Source organism: Grammomys surdaster, unplaced genomic scaffold (assembly GCF_004785775.1).
Source record: "Grammomys surdaster isolate TR1022 unplaced genomic scaffold, NIH_TR_1.0 842, whole genome shotgun sequence".
NCBI classification, from domain to species: domain Eukaryota; kingdom Metazoa; phylum Chordata; class Mammalia; order Rodentia; family Muridae; genus Grammomys; species Grammomys surdaster.
This window is the reverse complement of record NW_021605261.1, coordinates 488,235-504,641: the sequence shown is the minus strand read 5'-3', so window position 1 is coordinate 504,641 and position 16,407 is coordinate 488,235. Positions and strand designations below refer to the sequence as shown.

General features: G+C 38.3%; 1 protein-coding gene across 3 annotated transcripts in view; it reads right to left on the bottom strand.

The window, feature by feature from the left end:
• The window catches only part of LOC114634049 (amine sulfotransferase-like), a 71,624-nt gene extending 66,573 nt beyond the window's left edge, over window positions 1-5,051 (bottom strand). Inside the window, exons 1-3 of one of the 3 annotated variants that reach the window (XM_028782679.1) lie at window positions 4,931-4,974; window positions 3,506-3,675; window positions 2,632-2,783 (exon numbers count right to left, since the gene is read on the bottom strand). In XM_028782679.1, the coding sequence (XP_028638512.1) occupies window positions 2,632-2,773 (142 nt within the window). In that variant the 5' untranslated portion in view covers window positions 2,774-2,783; window positions 3,506-3,675; window positions 4,931-4,974. Of the gene's footprint in view, window positions 1-2,631; window positions 2,784-3,505; window positions 3,676-4,930 lie in introns of all 3 variants that reach the window. The other 2 variants (XM_028782680.1, XM_028782678.1) reach the window with 2 other exon arrangements.
• Between the last annotated feature and the right edge of the window lie 11,356 nt (window positions 5,052-16,407).

Below are 16,407 nucleotides of genomic sequence, written 5' to 3'. Positions count from 1 at the left end.
TGTTCTAATCTAATGTCAGATTCCTGCTTGAAGCCTACTTCCTTGTCTTGGCCAATGTCATATTCCTTCCAAGCAGCCCCTTTCCTTGTCCTTGGCCCATGTCAGCTTCTGTCCAAGCAGCCCCAAAGGCTGTCCACCTCTCCCCATTTTATAACCTGGGCCATATCTTAGGTAAGGCTACAGCAACATCCGCCCCAAACAGGGAGTAAATGAGACCCACTGGGCCCAAGGAATTCACTCCTGCCCCAGAGCACTGGTTCCTTCATGTCTGAGCCCCAGCACAGAGCAGATCTTGGGGCTGAGCTCTAACCCCAGTAGCAACACCCACCTCACACAGTGCTGACACAGCCAAGATAATAGGAAGACAGGCTCCAGTCAGGGACAGGGCAGGTAGCACTAAGGAGATCTAGAAGGCATAAGACAAGTGAAAGAACGTAAGCATCAGCAACCCATGTTACATGCCATCATCAGAACCTAGTTCTCCCACACTAGAAAGTCCTGAATTCCCCATGTTACGAGGAAGGCAAGATTCAGATTTAAAATGAATTCTAATGATGATGATAGTTGACTTTAAGAAGGACATAAATAACACTCTCAAAGAAATTAAGGAGAACACAGGTAAACAGGTATAAGCCCTTAAAGAGGAAACACAAAAAATCCCAACCAAACAGGTGAAGGAATTGAACAAATCCATCCAGAACATAAGAATGGAAGTAGAAACAATAAAGAAATCACAAAGGGAAACTACCCTGGAGATAGAAAACCTAGGGCAGAAATCAGGAGTCATAGATGCAAGCATCACCAACAGAATACAATAGATAGAAAAGAAAATCTCAGGTGTAGAAGATAGCATAGAAAACATTGACACAGCTGTCAAAGAAAATGCAAAATGCAAAAAGTTCCTAACCCAAAACATCCAGGAAATCCAGGACACAATGAGAAGATCAAGCCTAAGGATAATAGGTATAGATGAGAGTGAAGAGTCCCAACTTAAAGGGCCAGTAAATATCTTCAACAAAATTATAGAAGAAAAGTTCCCTAACCTAAAGAAAGAGATGCCCATAAACATACACGAAGCCTACAGAACGCCAAATAGACTAGATCAGAAAAGAAATACTTTCTGTCACATAATAATCAAAACACCAAATGCACAAAACAAAGAAAGAATATTAACAGCAGTAAGGGGAAAAGCTCAAGTAACATATAAAGACAGACTTATTAGAATTACACCAGACTTCTCACCAGAGACTGTAAAAACCAGAAGATCCTGGACTGACATCATACAAACCCTAAGAGAACACAAATGCCAGCCCAGGCTACTATACCCAGCAAAACTCTCAATTACCATAGATGGAGAAACCAAGATATTCCAGGACAAAGTCAAATTTGCACATTATCTTTCCACAAACCCAGCACTTCAAAGGATAGTAGCAGGAAAGCTCCAATACAAGGATGGAAATTATACCTTAGAAAGAGCAAGAAAGTAATCTTCTTCCAATAAATCCAAAAGAAGACAGCCACACAAACAATGCCACAGCCAATAACAAAAATCACAGGAAGCAACAACCTCCTCTCCTTAATATCTCTTAACATCAATGGACTCAATTCCCCAAGAAAAATACATAGGCTAACAGACTGCATACATAAACAGGACCCAGCATTTTGCTGCATACAGAAAATCCATCTCAGTGACAAAGATAGACACTACCTTAGAGTAAAAGGCTGGAAAACAACTTTTCATGAAAGTGGTCATAAGAAACAAGCTAGAGTAGCCATTCTAAAACCTCCAGCCTGAGAACACAAAGGGAGAGACCCGTGGATCTATCTGTATAGATAGTTGAGGGTTGCCTTGTCAGGGATCAGTGGAAGTAGAGTGCCTTGGTGCCTGAAAGTTTGGATTCCCTAGTGTTGGGGAATTCGAGAGCCGAGAGGCAGGAATGGGAGGATGGTGGGAGCACACCCTCATAGAAATAGGAGGAAGTGGGATGGGATAAGGGGTTTTGGGGGGAGAGGAGATAACATTGAAAGATACATAAATAAAATATACAGTTTAAAAAATCAGATAATGGGTCTGGCAATTGTAGTAGAGCAATCGAGACTTCTTGTCAACAATATATTACAGTGAATTTGTATAATCCTCAAGAACAAGGTATTATGGAAGATGCCCATGGAACTTTAAAAATATTAGTGAGACATACTGTTGCTGAGACAAAGAATGATGCTGACCTGTGAGCTTGCTGAGTGCCCTGGCAAGGGTAACTGGGGAGCTGTATTGGACATATGTTCCCGACCCACCCTTGCTTGACTATATCCCAGATGAGACAAGCTGCCTTGTCTCAAGTTTTTAGACCTTGTTGGATAGAGAATTGAAAAGAGAAATGATGCCTCTTGCATTCTTCTTAAAGGTGCCCAGGTATTAGGACTCAATCATGTACTGGTCTAGAAATTAATCCAATATGGGAAGTAACAGTCTACTTTCAGGAGACTTGATCTGGACTTTGTCAGAGACATATTTGGAAGTTAGCTGATCATAAATTCTTTTGTAAATGTGTTTTTGCTGCTGTTGGTTAGTGGAAGGAACCAGTTTTACACCCATAGAACTATACCAAAGGAGACATTGATGGCACTTACCAGATTTTGGGTATGTGATGATGAAGACATCATCATCTCTAATTTCAAAATCTTCCATCTTTTCTAAATCCTCAATGTTCACAAAAGCTTTCTCAAAATTGTATTCTTTAAAGTTAAACAAATATTCATCTGTGTTGTCCATAATTATTCAGCTAGAAGTAAAAACACAGGATTCATTTTGTGAATTAAGTATTTATTGCAATCCTGAACACTAATTACCGAGAAGTCAATAAGTGCCAAGCACCATCTAAGCATCTTATTTGTACAAATACTTACTCTAAAGAAACAAATAACAACAATGGTGTTAACTAAATACTATAATACTTTATTATAGCCATAAATCACCTGACTACACATGAGGAAACAACTAGTAATATTCTAAATACATTTTCCTATAATTCCATGTGGGAAAGATTATCATAGTTCTACACATACAGAAGGGGATATGTGGCTACACAGATGTCAACCAAATTATCCAAAGTCACAGAGCTAGCCCCTCCTCAGAAGATTTCATAACAAAAATTTGGGCACAGAGTCCATGCATTTAATCTAGAATATTTCTTAATTTTATTACCTGAATGTTTTCATTCTGAAAAAATAAATTATTTTTGGTGTGTCTTTTGTCTTTAATGTACAGTTTGAAAAACATGCTCTCTCTAAATGAGGCTTCTGGGACTTACCTACTAAGTGGCTACTTGAAATTACTAATGCTAATGTGTGTGCTTCTGACAGGTTACTCACTTACACTTATAAGGTCTTGTATAAAACTTTTCATAATTTCAGTTTCCACCCAAAAAAATCTGACATCAGAAATGTAACTGAAGTCTAAATGATAAATGAACTAAAACATACAGCAAACCATCATAAAACTTACCTGATCTTCTCAGAGTTTGATCTGGATCTTCCAAAGAAGTCTCCCTCTACTTGAAGGTTACAATAGTGCGGGAATGCTAATAGTTCTTATATTACCTTAGCACTAGTGGTATTCCCTTGAATTATTTATGTTTTAAAATTCTGTTTCTAAGACATTCCATTTGATTAAATCTGAAAATATAGAGTTCACTTAATTACATGTTAATAAACAATATAATTTGTTGTGTGGACGATCTGAGTAAGACAAGCACTCTTCATATAGTGTAGGCTGGCCCAGAACTTAATATATAGGTCAGGCTAGCCTCAATATGCATGGATGCTCTTGCCTATACTGGGATTACAATCATGTGTAACATACTGGACTAATATCTTTACAGACATCTATCATATAGACAATCACTTACATTAGAATCACCTGGGTAAAACTCTGTGGGTGCAGAACACAACTAAATGTACATAATTGAGGCCCTCCTGCCTTGAAGGTTCCCTCCCTGACAACTCACATCTATCCATCCTGACTACAGAGTGTTGGAGATAGAAAGGCTAGACTGAAGAAAACACACACACACACACACAGACACACACACACACACACACACACACACACACTATTATTTTAGTGGAGGTAGATAACAGATAACATTGATATTGAAAAAGAAAAATTTATCTCTTGAAATATGCTAAAAAGAATATATAAGACATAACACTGATCAATGGAGAGTCCATTCATAGAGAATATTGCTGAAGTGAAGAGGAAATAGAAGTGAGTCACTGTCAGTTCTCACCTATAACCCAAAATACCTTCCACACTCTCTAAATACCCATTATGTATTTTACCTTGACCTTCCTGAATAGAAGTGCCTGAATGCTTCTGAAGGAAATTTTTCACTTTTTATTTATTGTGTTCACTCACAGTAGGTTGTGCTTCATTAGAAAGAAGAAAGGGAGGAGACAGAGATGTGGGAGAAGAGGAAAAAAGAAAGAGAGAGAAGGAGAGATGAGAGAGGGTAGAAGGAAGTAGGGTGACAGAAGGGGGAAATTTTCATTCTCTAAAATGGGTGGAAAGTGGAAGTGAAGAAGATTCATTTTGAAAATGGACATCAGAGGATTTTTGTGATGGAAGAAAAGTGGTTATATAAAGAGAAGGCAAATAAGTATATGTCCCCTTATCTTTTTCACTGAAGCTCAAGAAAAGGAGGAAAACAACGTCAGTGAGAAAAATACTGTGACAAAGTCTCCTCATGTAGCCCTGGCCATCATCAGACTCAGTATAGAAACCAGGCTTATCTTGAACTCACTGAGAGCTACCTTCTTCCTCTTCCAGTGTGTTGGGATTAGAATCATCCACCACCATACACAGACTGTGCATATACTATGCAGAAACAGAGAACCTTGGTATTATCTGAATCTATTTTGTTCTACTCACAGTTTGCAGATGAAATGATGAAGCAAAACCAGTTCTGATGAAATGTTAAGGGAAGCAGGAATTGATGGGTGGCTGAGGTATAAATATTCCCTGTCATATTTTACTTGGCCAATGGCAAGTGTTCTAAGTAAACTGAACTCACCTGTGATACTGTGACCACTTCAGCCTGAACAGGCTAAACAGACCTTGAATATTTACCACAGCAAGCCTTATCGGTCTGGATAGATATGTTTGCCTTGGCTCAGCTGCAAGTTATGACTTAATGGAAATTGAGGTTACCGAGAACTGGAAACTTACTGGATTGGCTGCCATGCTGTAACTATCCTGTGTTACACCATGCTCTGAACTTGGGTTTTGTGGTCTTTCCCTTTACAAGCACTGTGCTAATTATTAAACTTTGAGCCTTGACCAAAGGAGAGCCCTGCTTGAACTTAAGTCGCTGGACAGCTACATGATATATTGGGTAATATTTCTGGGTAAAGAAAAATCTTATCAGATGATTTTAGGAGCATAAAAGAAGTTAAACATTATACAGATATGGAAAACAAAGTTCACATTTAATTAATTATGGGAATGATTAGGTAATCAGCAAGTTATCTTTGACATCTATAGCTACAGCTTGCTAGCATAACTTCAAGCACAGGATAGTGACCAAATACTTTTAAGAATATCTCATTGGCTAGTTTTAGTTTTTCAGGGCTTTATTACTCTTGTCTTCATCCAAGTTTTGTTGGTTAGGTTTTTTGTTTGTTTGTTTGTTTGTTTGTTTTGTGTTCAACTTGACACAATACATCATCTGAGAAGAGGGAACTTCAATTAAGGTTTTATCAGATTGGCCTATATGAGAGTCAGTGGGATATTTTCTCAATTAATTATAGATGTAAAGAGTTGAGTCCACTATGGGCTTCCCACCCCCTAATTGTTCTGGGTTATACAATAAAGAACACTAACCAAGGCAAGTAGAGGAAGCAAATAAGCAGCATCCCTCCATATCCTCTGCTTCAGCCCCTGCTGCAGGTTCCTGTCTTAAGTTCTTGCCCTGACTTCATTCATGATGGGCTATAAGCTTTAAGATAAGCACTTTCCTACACAAATTCCTTTGATCATAATTTTAACACAGCAACAGGGGAAAATTAAGTCACTATATGTGCTAGCTAGCTTTATGTCAACTTGACACAAGATAGAGTTGTCAGAAAGGTGAGAACCTCAATTGAGTAAAGGCCTCCACAGGAACTGGCTATGAGGTATTTTAATTAGAGATTGATGGTCAACAGCCTAGGTCATGTTAAGTGGTGCTATCCCTGGCCTGTCTTGGATTCTATAAGAAAGCAGGCAGAGCAAGCCAAGAGGAGCAAACAAGAAGGAGTACCCTTCCATGTCCTCCATATCAACTCCTTCCTCAAGGTTCCTGCCCCCTGTTTGAGTTCCTGTCCTGAATTTCATTGATGATGCATGATGATATGGAAGGGTAAGTCAAATAAAGCCAGTCTTCTTCAAGTTGCTTGGTCATGATGTGTCATCACAGCAACAGTAAACCTAATTAAGATGAATTGGTACCAGGATAGCGGAGTATTGCTGAGAAAGAACTTACCATGTTGATTGGGAAAGATGTGAGAAAAACTTTGGAACTCTGGGCTAGAAGATAGTAGAACAATTAAATATTGAAAGCTCAGTGAGCTGTTCCATAGGAATCTGGAAGATTAAAATGTCGAGAACAATGCAGAGTGGAAGCATACCTTGTGAAGTTTGAAAGGGAAGTGAAGATACTACTGGGCCATTTATGCAAAGAATCTGTGGTGTCTGGTCAACTAGAGTTGAAGAAATGGCTATGATTAAACAAGAGTCCAGTGAAACATTCACTTGGCTGGAGTAATAGATGCTGGTCAGCTGAGACTGAAGGATCACCTAGGATTGATCACCTAGGATCAGAACAATCAAAGTAAATCCTTTGCCTTGCAAGAGTAATAGTTGCTGGTCAGCTGGGGCTGAAGATTCGTTAAGACTCATCAGCATTATCAAGTGAAATCTTTCGGGGAAAGTTCCTCAGAGTCAGCTTATAGAAGCTATGTTCCAGAAGCAGACGAGGTTGTACTTGCATCTGAACTTGATAGTTCAGAATCCCCCAGGTGGTACTGGTTTTGAAGGCATAAAGGAGTTGTGGAGAGCAGGTGAGATTTGACACAGTGTGGCAGGGCTGGAGTCCCCTGAAGAGAACCCAAAGAAAATATTTTTAAAATTGCAGTCCAGTTGCTGCTAAGGGACCTTAGCAGTTTTGGAGATGCCTGACATGGGATGACCACCAAGAACAGCAGCGGAAGTTGAGTGGAGCCTGGAATATAAGTTGTATGTACTGCAAAAGACCATGGAGGAGACAATCATAAGTCATTTCCAGAAAACTGAACATTGAGGTATTTACACTTTAGAGTTAGACTTCTTTACTCAGATTGTGATTGTGCCTGGTTCTTACCTCTTGAAGTAAGAAAATACTTAACTTCTTTTTGGTTGTACAGAAGCCTACAGTTGAGAGATGTTTAATTTTAAAAGATTTTAAAGAGATTGAATTTTTAAGTATTTGGATTTTTTTAAATGGTGGGAATTTTAAATTTTGGAATGCTTATATTGTAATGTCAATACTAATGTATGATCTTTGGTAAAGAACAGGAAAGGAAAAGTTATGGCTAACAATAATGTGTTTGTATGTCAAGCTGAAAAGGGAACAGTTGTGCTGCCTAGTTTTATGTCAATTTGACAAATCTAGGGTTACTTGAAAAGAGACAACCTCAATTGAGAAAACTGATATTTTCCCCATAAGGTCCAGCTGTAACAAATTTGTCTTAATTAGTGATTGGTGGACCAGCTGATTGTGAGTGGTACCTCTCCTGGAATGGTAGTGCTGGGTTCTATAAAAAAGAAGGCTGATCAAACCATAGATAGCAAGCCACTAAGAAATACTCCTCATAGCCACTGCATCAGCCCGTGCCTCCAGGTTCTTGCCTTGTTTGAGTTTCTGTCCTGATTTCCTTTGATGATGAACACTGGTATGGAAATATAAGCCCAATAAACTCTGTCCTTCGCAAGTTGCTGTGGTCATAGTGTTTCATCAACAGCAACGTTAGCCCTAAGAAACCATGTTCTTGTTTGCACCTAATCTGTTTCTACCATTATGAAAGCAGATCACACCAATGAGGTTCTAATAGTTTTATAAAATCATTTCATATGTTAATTTCTTTTCCAACACATTTAGTGTCCTTAGTGATTCCCTTCCAACTTCATTCCTCTTAAAGTTAGCTTTTGGTTTTCTACAATTATAGGCTTTTGTTTGAGACCTGTTCCACCATCTTGTCTAATCTCTTAGCCTATTTTTCAGTCCTCTCTTTCTTGTATATACTGCTGTTAGGTAATGATTCTCAGATGCCCACAAAATACAAAATTTGATCCCAGAAGAGATTATTGGTCTGTTCAACATACAAATATTTCCAGGTAAATGAATAGGAGATCAACTAAGGGTAATTTAAGCCTCTAAACACTGAGCTTATCCCAGTGAACATAATGACAAAACTAAGGAAATGCTTGAGAAATAATCCATTTTGTGAGGAAATCATAGTATAAAATATGGATATCATTGTGAGGGTGGGGAACCTACTTACTAAAATGAACTAGTCTTTGGATTTAAATATGTGATTTTTCTCAACCTAAGGAACAAGCCAGATCCCCAGTGAGATGGAAGACAAAGCACCAGAATTACACAGTATTCCACTACAGCTGACCAAGTTTGCTCAGTAACATAGGTGTACCACATGCACTGGCCACTGTGATACTTTAAATTTGCAGTGGGTTTATTAGGGCTGAGCCCTCTTATGGATTGTGGGATTTGTACAAGCTTTCAATTCCACTCTTACTTCTTGCACTGTCTTCTACCCTAGAGTGACCATCATTCTTTTATACTGTTTTAAAGAATATAGGGGGCTATTTAGTTGCTCTGTTTCCTACATGCCCTGTGATTACTTTTTTGAATGACCTCATATCATCTTGAGTATCTTGTTGTTTAAGGAGCTTCTTGAGCTTCTGAGTGTTTCCAAGTAAAATGGCCATATAAATAAAAAAGCACCCAAACTTATGGAAAACCTTGGATTTTTTTTGGAGAAAATACATACTTTTTGAGAAAAGTATTTTTCCAATTATCTTCTTAAAACTCCTTACCATGTTTGTTAAAATGCATATTCAGTATTATCTAGCTTCTGCAACTTTTGCCAACTTTTTAGGAGTTGCTTGTGTGTGTTCCCCTCCAAAGCTATCATTATAAGTTTTATTCTAACTTTACAACATAGTATGACTTTCATTATCAACTTAGAGACAATATTGTGTTTGCATATAACTTTAGGGTGTAGCTTAGTGTGAGTAGGCCAATAGATACAAATGATCAAATAAATATATAAATCAATATTTAATGTCTGCATTTGTATTAAAATAGGCTATACATAAAACATTTACACACAAGGATCTTTATCATTTCCTTTATTCAGCACATTTTTAAATGATTATAATTAATGAAATCCACAATGATTAAATCATTAATATTACAGTTTATATTGTGTTGCAGTACTATAGGTCACTCAAGCACTAGAACCATGGTTGATGATCAGTTCCACAACTTGCTGGTTGTTGGACTAAGTTACACTCATTGCACAGTTAAATAAAGAAAACAGTAAATGCTAGTGGCTTTAAATGGATGTAAAGTAACACAAATTTCTCACAGGAAGAAATAAATATTGTGTTCTAATTGGTGAATGTTTAGCTAAAGGCCTCAACTGTGGTGTGGTATACTCTCAAGGGAATCCCAAAAGTCTAATTGGAAAAAAAGGAACGAGCTGCAGACAGAATGAAGGGAACTGTTGGGTAGGCTGCTGACAGGATCTACTAAAGCAGCAATGCCAACAGGAGCCAAAATTGGCTCTCTAATTCCCCCTCCTACTGCCTTCAAAAGTACATCCAGTGTCATTGGTGGAATTGGACCCTAAATCAGAAGGTGGATTTCTCATTGGATATAAGGCTAAGTCTGGGTAAAAGCAGAGTAATGATCAACGTCTTGATAGAGCATCAGTTTGGTAGAAAAATCAGAAGTCTCAGGAATTAAGTCCATGTCTTGGAAAATCATCTGGTTTCACACTGGGAAGCACCCAACATGCACGAAATGCACTAGAGTTTATGCTGAAAATACGTATTCCTTGGAAGAAGGACAGAAAGTCCATCTGCATGTATGCATTAAAGCATTATGAAAAAGCACCACAATTAACATGGGATAAAAGTGGGTAAATAGAGGAATAGGTAGAAATGAAAGCAAGTTCAGATATTCCTCAATGAACAAGAGGACTGAGTCCCAGTAACCCACAGCACATTTCAACTGTCCTAGGCTGACAGTGCAGCTGACACATCGACCTTCATGGACAGCAGAGCACAGAGACACAGTGTACTGTGCAGTTCTAGGGTGTTTCCCCAGGCTACCTTGGTGGTGGCTTGCTGCTGCTCCCTGGCCTCCTAAGAGATCGTCCCCTATACATCATATCACTAGGAACAGGATTAAAACATTAAAACCAACATCGTTCCTGGGGCTGTGTTTTATTCTGCAACCCATGAGTCAAAATACTTACATGTTAGAAATAAAAATGTAGACCAGTGCCTCACATGCAGGAGGCTGGGTTTGCCTCAGTATTGCTATCATGTACACAAAAATATTTATTTGCACTTTGAGCCATGTTAAGTTCAAGAACATTGTACATATGTGTAAATACACTAGTTCATATCGCAGGGCTGTTAGTCATAAACTTGTTGCATAATCAGTGTGGGTGGAAATAGATTCATCCATATATATATCTTTAATGAAACTAATATTCCTGACAAATGAAAGATTCAAAATTGAATAAAATTCTCATGAGGGTTACTGAAGTGATCACATACTACTGTTTAATATTCCCATACTAGTAAGGCCGTACTAAGCAAGACAGTCAACTTGGATAGCATAGTTTACAACGTTGATAGATATATTGTATCTTTTTATCCTTTAACATTTTTTGATTTGTTTTTTAATCTATGTGTATGGGCACTTTGCCTGCAAATATGTCTAGGTACCACAGAGCCAAAGTCATACAAGCCCCTAGAACTAGAACTACAGAGAGTTGCAAGCTGCCAGGTATGTGCTGAAGGTCCTCTGGAATAGCAGTAAATGATCTTAGCTGCTGAGGCATCATTAGCCTCTGAAACCTAGTTATTGTGGAACACTTAAATATTGCATATCCATGGTTATGGCCAATTAGAATTTAATATTTATTTTAAGGCCCAATTTAAGTTTCTTTTGCCTGTTGATTCCCATCTGTCCTTTACCCTATTTAGATTTTTTTTCTGACAAATTTAAAGAAAGTCCTTATACAAAATGGAACAAACTGAATCTTCAATAGTTACAAGTGTTACAAATGACTGGGATAAATTTTTTTTTTACATTTTTAATTCTCTTATCTTATATGGATAGGTGTTTTGTCTGCAACACATGTGTGTGTACCAATGACATGCTTGATACCTGTGTAAATCAGAAGAAAGTATCAGATCCCTGGAAATGAAAGTAAGGCTGCTTGTGAAGTATCATGTGGATGTTGGGACCCAAAGCCACTTCGTCGGTGAGGATAGTAAGTGCCCTCATCCACTCAGCCAAATTTCCATCCCTTGAATATTTTTATCTTTATATAATTCCAAAAATATTTGTTTCTGTTTCATTCCAATTGCATGATCTCCCCCTCCTATCCCCCTTGTCCCTCTTTCTCCCTCCTTCACCCTCCCTCTTCCTCTCTTTCTTCTTCTACTTCTCCTTCTTCCTTTCCTCCCTTTCTCCTGCTATATTTATAATATCTAAGTATCTCATAAGACCCCAAAATCATTTAGTTTAGCAAAATTTTCTGTTAGTTACTCAAATTCTTAGCAAGGCCATTCATTTTAATAAGTCTACAAAATTGATTTCCACATTTTGTACTGTGTTGCTTTCACAGCATGGATTATTTTACAAACATTGCCTTAGTTTACATTATCATTTATATTGGGGTGGGCTCAATGTTTAGATGCTTAAATTACCCTCTGAGTATGTCCTTTTCCTTACCAGGGAGATTGTACATTTAACAGATTAAGAATTCCTCCTGGGGTCAAATTCAGTGGGTTTTGGGAACCTGAGAATCATCATTACCTAAGAGCAGCTCATGTGGAAAACTGAAGGCTTTAATAATCAACTAAGAGATAAGAGAAGATGGTGCAACAGAACTGGAACAAAAGACTATTGTTGTAGGAAACAACCATACAGAAAATATCTAACTTAGGAAAAGGAATAGATATTTCTACCAGTCTGCATGCTCACACCAGCCAGATAGAGATTTTTCAAATACCTACCCCTGATACCTACTCCCCTCCCACAGCCCTGTCCTCAACCTGGCTGAACAGGTTAGTAATCTCAGGAGCCCATGCTTCCTACATCCATCTTGAAGTAGTTAGATTCGTCTTGCTATAACAAAGCACCCTGACAAAAACATCTAAGGGTTGGTTAGGGTTTACTTGGCTTATAATTCCACATCACAGTTCATCATTTTCGAAAGTCAAGGCAAAATCATGAAGCAGAACAATGGAGGGATGTTGTTTGCTGGCTCATCTGCAAGATCATGCTTAGCTAGCTTTCTTACACAACCCAATCAACCTGCCCAGAAAATAGTGGTATCCACATTTGTCTGAGCCCTCCTACATCAATAAAAAGAATCCTGACAGTTTCCAATGGGCATGCCTTCAGAACAATCTGATTGGATTCTCTCTCACTGATACTCCCTTCTTAGGTCTCTCTAGACTCACAAGTTGCCAGCCAAAACATGAATACATTCATCTTTAAGCTGAAATTGGGCCCTCAGGGTCTGGCCATGGCTGCTGCCTTACAAGGGACCACTGTACAAGCAATGCTTGCACAGAAGTGTAAAGATAAAATATGTTTTAAATGTGGAGATTTGGGTCATTATTAAAATGACTGTCTCAGAAACAAAGGCATGAATAAACAATCAGGTCACATGCCAGAAATTTGTCCTCGATGCAAGAAGGTTTATCATTGGGCCAAGGAAAGTAAATCTAAAACAGATAATCATGAATGTGCCTTGTCCCAAAATGAGTGGCAGGGTCCACCCTAGGCCCCCAAGAATCCACAGCCAATAGCTTCTGTGGCCATGAAACTGTTGCCAAGCCAGGGAAATTCATTTCTGAACTTATCTTAGCAACCCCAGCAAATGCAGGACTGGACCTCAGTTCCAACACCTACCCAGTACTGACACCAGAATTGGGAGTTCAGATGCTGCCTACAGGAATTTTTGGGCTCTTGCCTCCAGAGACATGGGGATTACTTTTGGGCCAAAACAGCAGTATTGTAAAAGAGTTACAAATCTATTCAGGTGTTATAGATAATGATTATGAGAGAGAAATTAAAATTATCCCTGCTTCCCCACATGGCATTATAACTGTATCTGCTGGCAAAAGAATTGCTCAACTTGTTTTAGTTCCTTTGCATCTGCTTCCTTCCAAATTTGTTAAGAATGAGAGAGGGCAAGATGGCTTTGGTTCCTCTGATGTGTATTGGGTTCAATCTACTACTAGTAAGAAACCTAGTCTTGAGCTAATAATTGAAGAAAAAAGGTTTTGATGGATTAATAGATACTGGGGCTGATGTAGCAATTATTAGAGGACAAGATTGGCCTTCAGCTTGGCCTTTATATGATAATCTCACTCATCTTCAGGAAATTGGTTATGCCAATAGCTGGAAACAGAGTTCTAAACTTCTAACTTGGAGAGATGAAGAAGGCAATTCAGGACAAATTCAACCCTACATCATGCCACATTTGCCTATAAACCTCTGGGGAAGAGATCTCTTGTCACAGATGGGTCTTATGATGTGCAGCCCTAAAGAAATGGTGACTAAACAAATGCTAAAACAAGGATTTTTGCCTGGCCTAGGACTGGGAAAGAAGGAAAAGGTGTTACAACATTTGAAGCACCTAAGCCTCATTCTAACACTAGAGGTTTGGGGTATTTTCCATAATGGCCAGTGTTTTGCCTGCATCCAATGCTGATAAAATTCAATGCCTTAATAATGCCCAGTGTGGGTTGATCACTGGTCTTTATCTAAAGAAAAAATTGAAGCTGCCTCATCAGTTGTGCAGGAGCAATTAGAGGCAGGGCACATAGTAGAATCTCATTCACCTTGAAAGGTTCCAATATTTGTTATCAAGAAAAAAAAATCTGGAAAATGCCAATCGTTACAAGATCTAAGAAGGTTAATGAAACCATGGTACCTATGGGAGCTTTACAACCTGGATTTCCATCTCCAGTAGTCATTCCTAAAGGATATTATAAAATCATAGTAGATTTGAAAGATTGTTTCTTTACTATTCCATTGCATCCTCAGGATTGTGAAAGATTTGCTTTCAGTTGTTCCTTCTATTAATTTTAGAGAGTCAATGAAAAGGTATCAATGGGTATTTCTTCCTCAGGGCATAGCTAATAGTCCTTTATTATGTCAAAAAAATGTGGCACAAGCCATTGAGCCTGTAAGACAACAGTGGCCAATGATGTACATGATACATTACACAGATGATATCGTTCTAGGGGGAAAGGATTCTGAGGACTTGCTTTTATGTTATAGAAATTTACAGCAGGCGTTAGCTGATAAAGGACTACAAATTGCTCCTGAAAAGATACAAACTCAGGATCCTTATAATTATTTAGGCTTTAAGCTTACAGATCAAGCCATTTGTCCCCAGAAGTTAATCATCCATAGGGACATTTTAAAAGCTTTCAATAATTTTCAAAAGCTGTTAGGTGATATCAATTGTCTTTGCCCCTATTTAAAGCTTACTACAGGAGAATTGAAACCTCTATTTGATATTCTCAAAGGGAGTGCTGATCCTACCTCCCCTCGATCTTTAAACCCAGAAGGATTGTTGGCCTTAAAAAAAAGTGGAAAGAGCTGTTGAAAAACAATTTGTTACTTATATAGATTATTCCTTGTCTCTACATTTGTTGATTTTTAATATGACTCATATACCTACAGGATTGTTGTGGCAAAAGGCTCCCCTCATGGGGATACATTCAAGGATATTCCCTAAACGTACCATCCTACCATATTATGAGGCAGTAGCCCATATGATTATACTTGGAAGAAAACAGGCACTGATTTATTTTGGCAAAGAACCAGATGTCATTATTCAGCCTTTTAATGCAGATCAGAATACTTGGTTAAAGCAGCATAGTACAGATTGGTTGCTTGCTCAAATAGGATTTAATGACATTATAGACAATCATTATCCTCCAGATAGATTGATACAATTTTTAAATGTACATAAGGTTATATTTCCTAACATGACTTTTTTGCAGCCTTTATATGATGCTCTTTTAATCTTTACTGATGGCTCCTCTAAAGGACGAGCAGGGTATCTCATAAATAATCAAAAGCTAATCATAGAGTCTCCTGGATTCTCTGCTCAGCTAGCAGAACTGACGGTAGTTCTAAATATTTTTCCATCAGTAAATGATGCTTTTAATCTTTTTACTGATAGTCTATATGTGGCTTAGTCTGTCCCTAAAATGGGGGAATTATACACTCCAAGGTCACCAAAAACACACTTTGTTTTGTCTTCTTTGTTTTACATTGTTTACAAACTGATGCTAAATGTCAGTCTGCAGCAGATCACCACTGGCATCCAGTCACTTCCTGCTCATTTGCCAGGGTCAAGTGGAGAGACCCCCCTAACTAATACATGGAATGGTCTAATTTGAGGTTGTGGTTCAGTCTGTGTTGTTTTACAAAAAGACAATGGAGTCCGATCTCTGTCTGAAAGATTGGTCCATCAGTGTACTCAGATCTTGAGCCTAATAATTATGATTCTAATGCTGAAGATGGCTCAAAATCCTCATCAGCCAGCTGATTAAACATGGCATATGGTCTCCACTCTTATTGGAGGGTAAGTGTTTTTTATCATTACTTAAAGCTACCCACTATATACCTGGTGGCCACACTTTGTTTCTGATCCCTGCCAACCAACAGTTGGATTAGATACAGGAACATTCCTGCTTACAACTTTAGTCTCTACACTGCTTGGATAATCTTGTTGCTTTTAACCTTTGAACCTTGTATTTCAAACAGATTGGTTGCCTTCACACAGGATCACCCTCAGCAAGCTCAGCAAGCTCAGCTCTTTGCCATGAAGATTTGCAATGAGTGCATGTTCACAGGTCCTTTGATCTGAATGTGGCTTTGGTCTGTCTAGGAAAGAGTGTGCCAAAGATGACCAGTAGTCAAAGACAGGTAAGAGTGTTCTTGAGCTCCTATAGATCTATGACATAGGCATACATCAATAATGCTATGTGTGTTCTCCATGACAGGTAATAAGGAGCAATATAGATGAAAATATTTG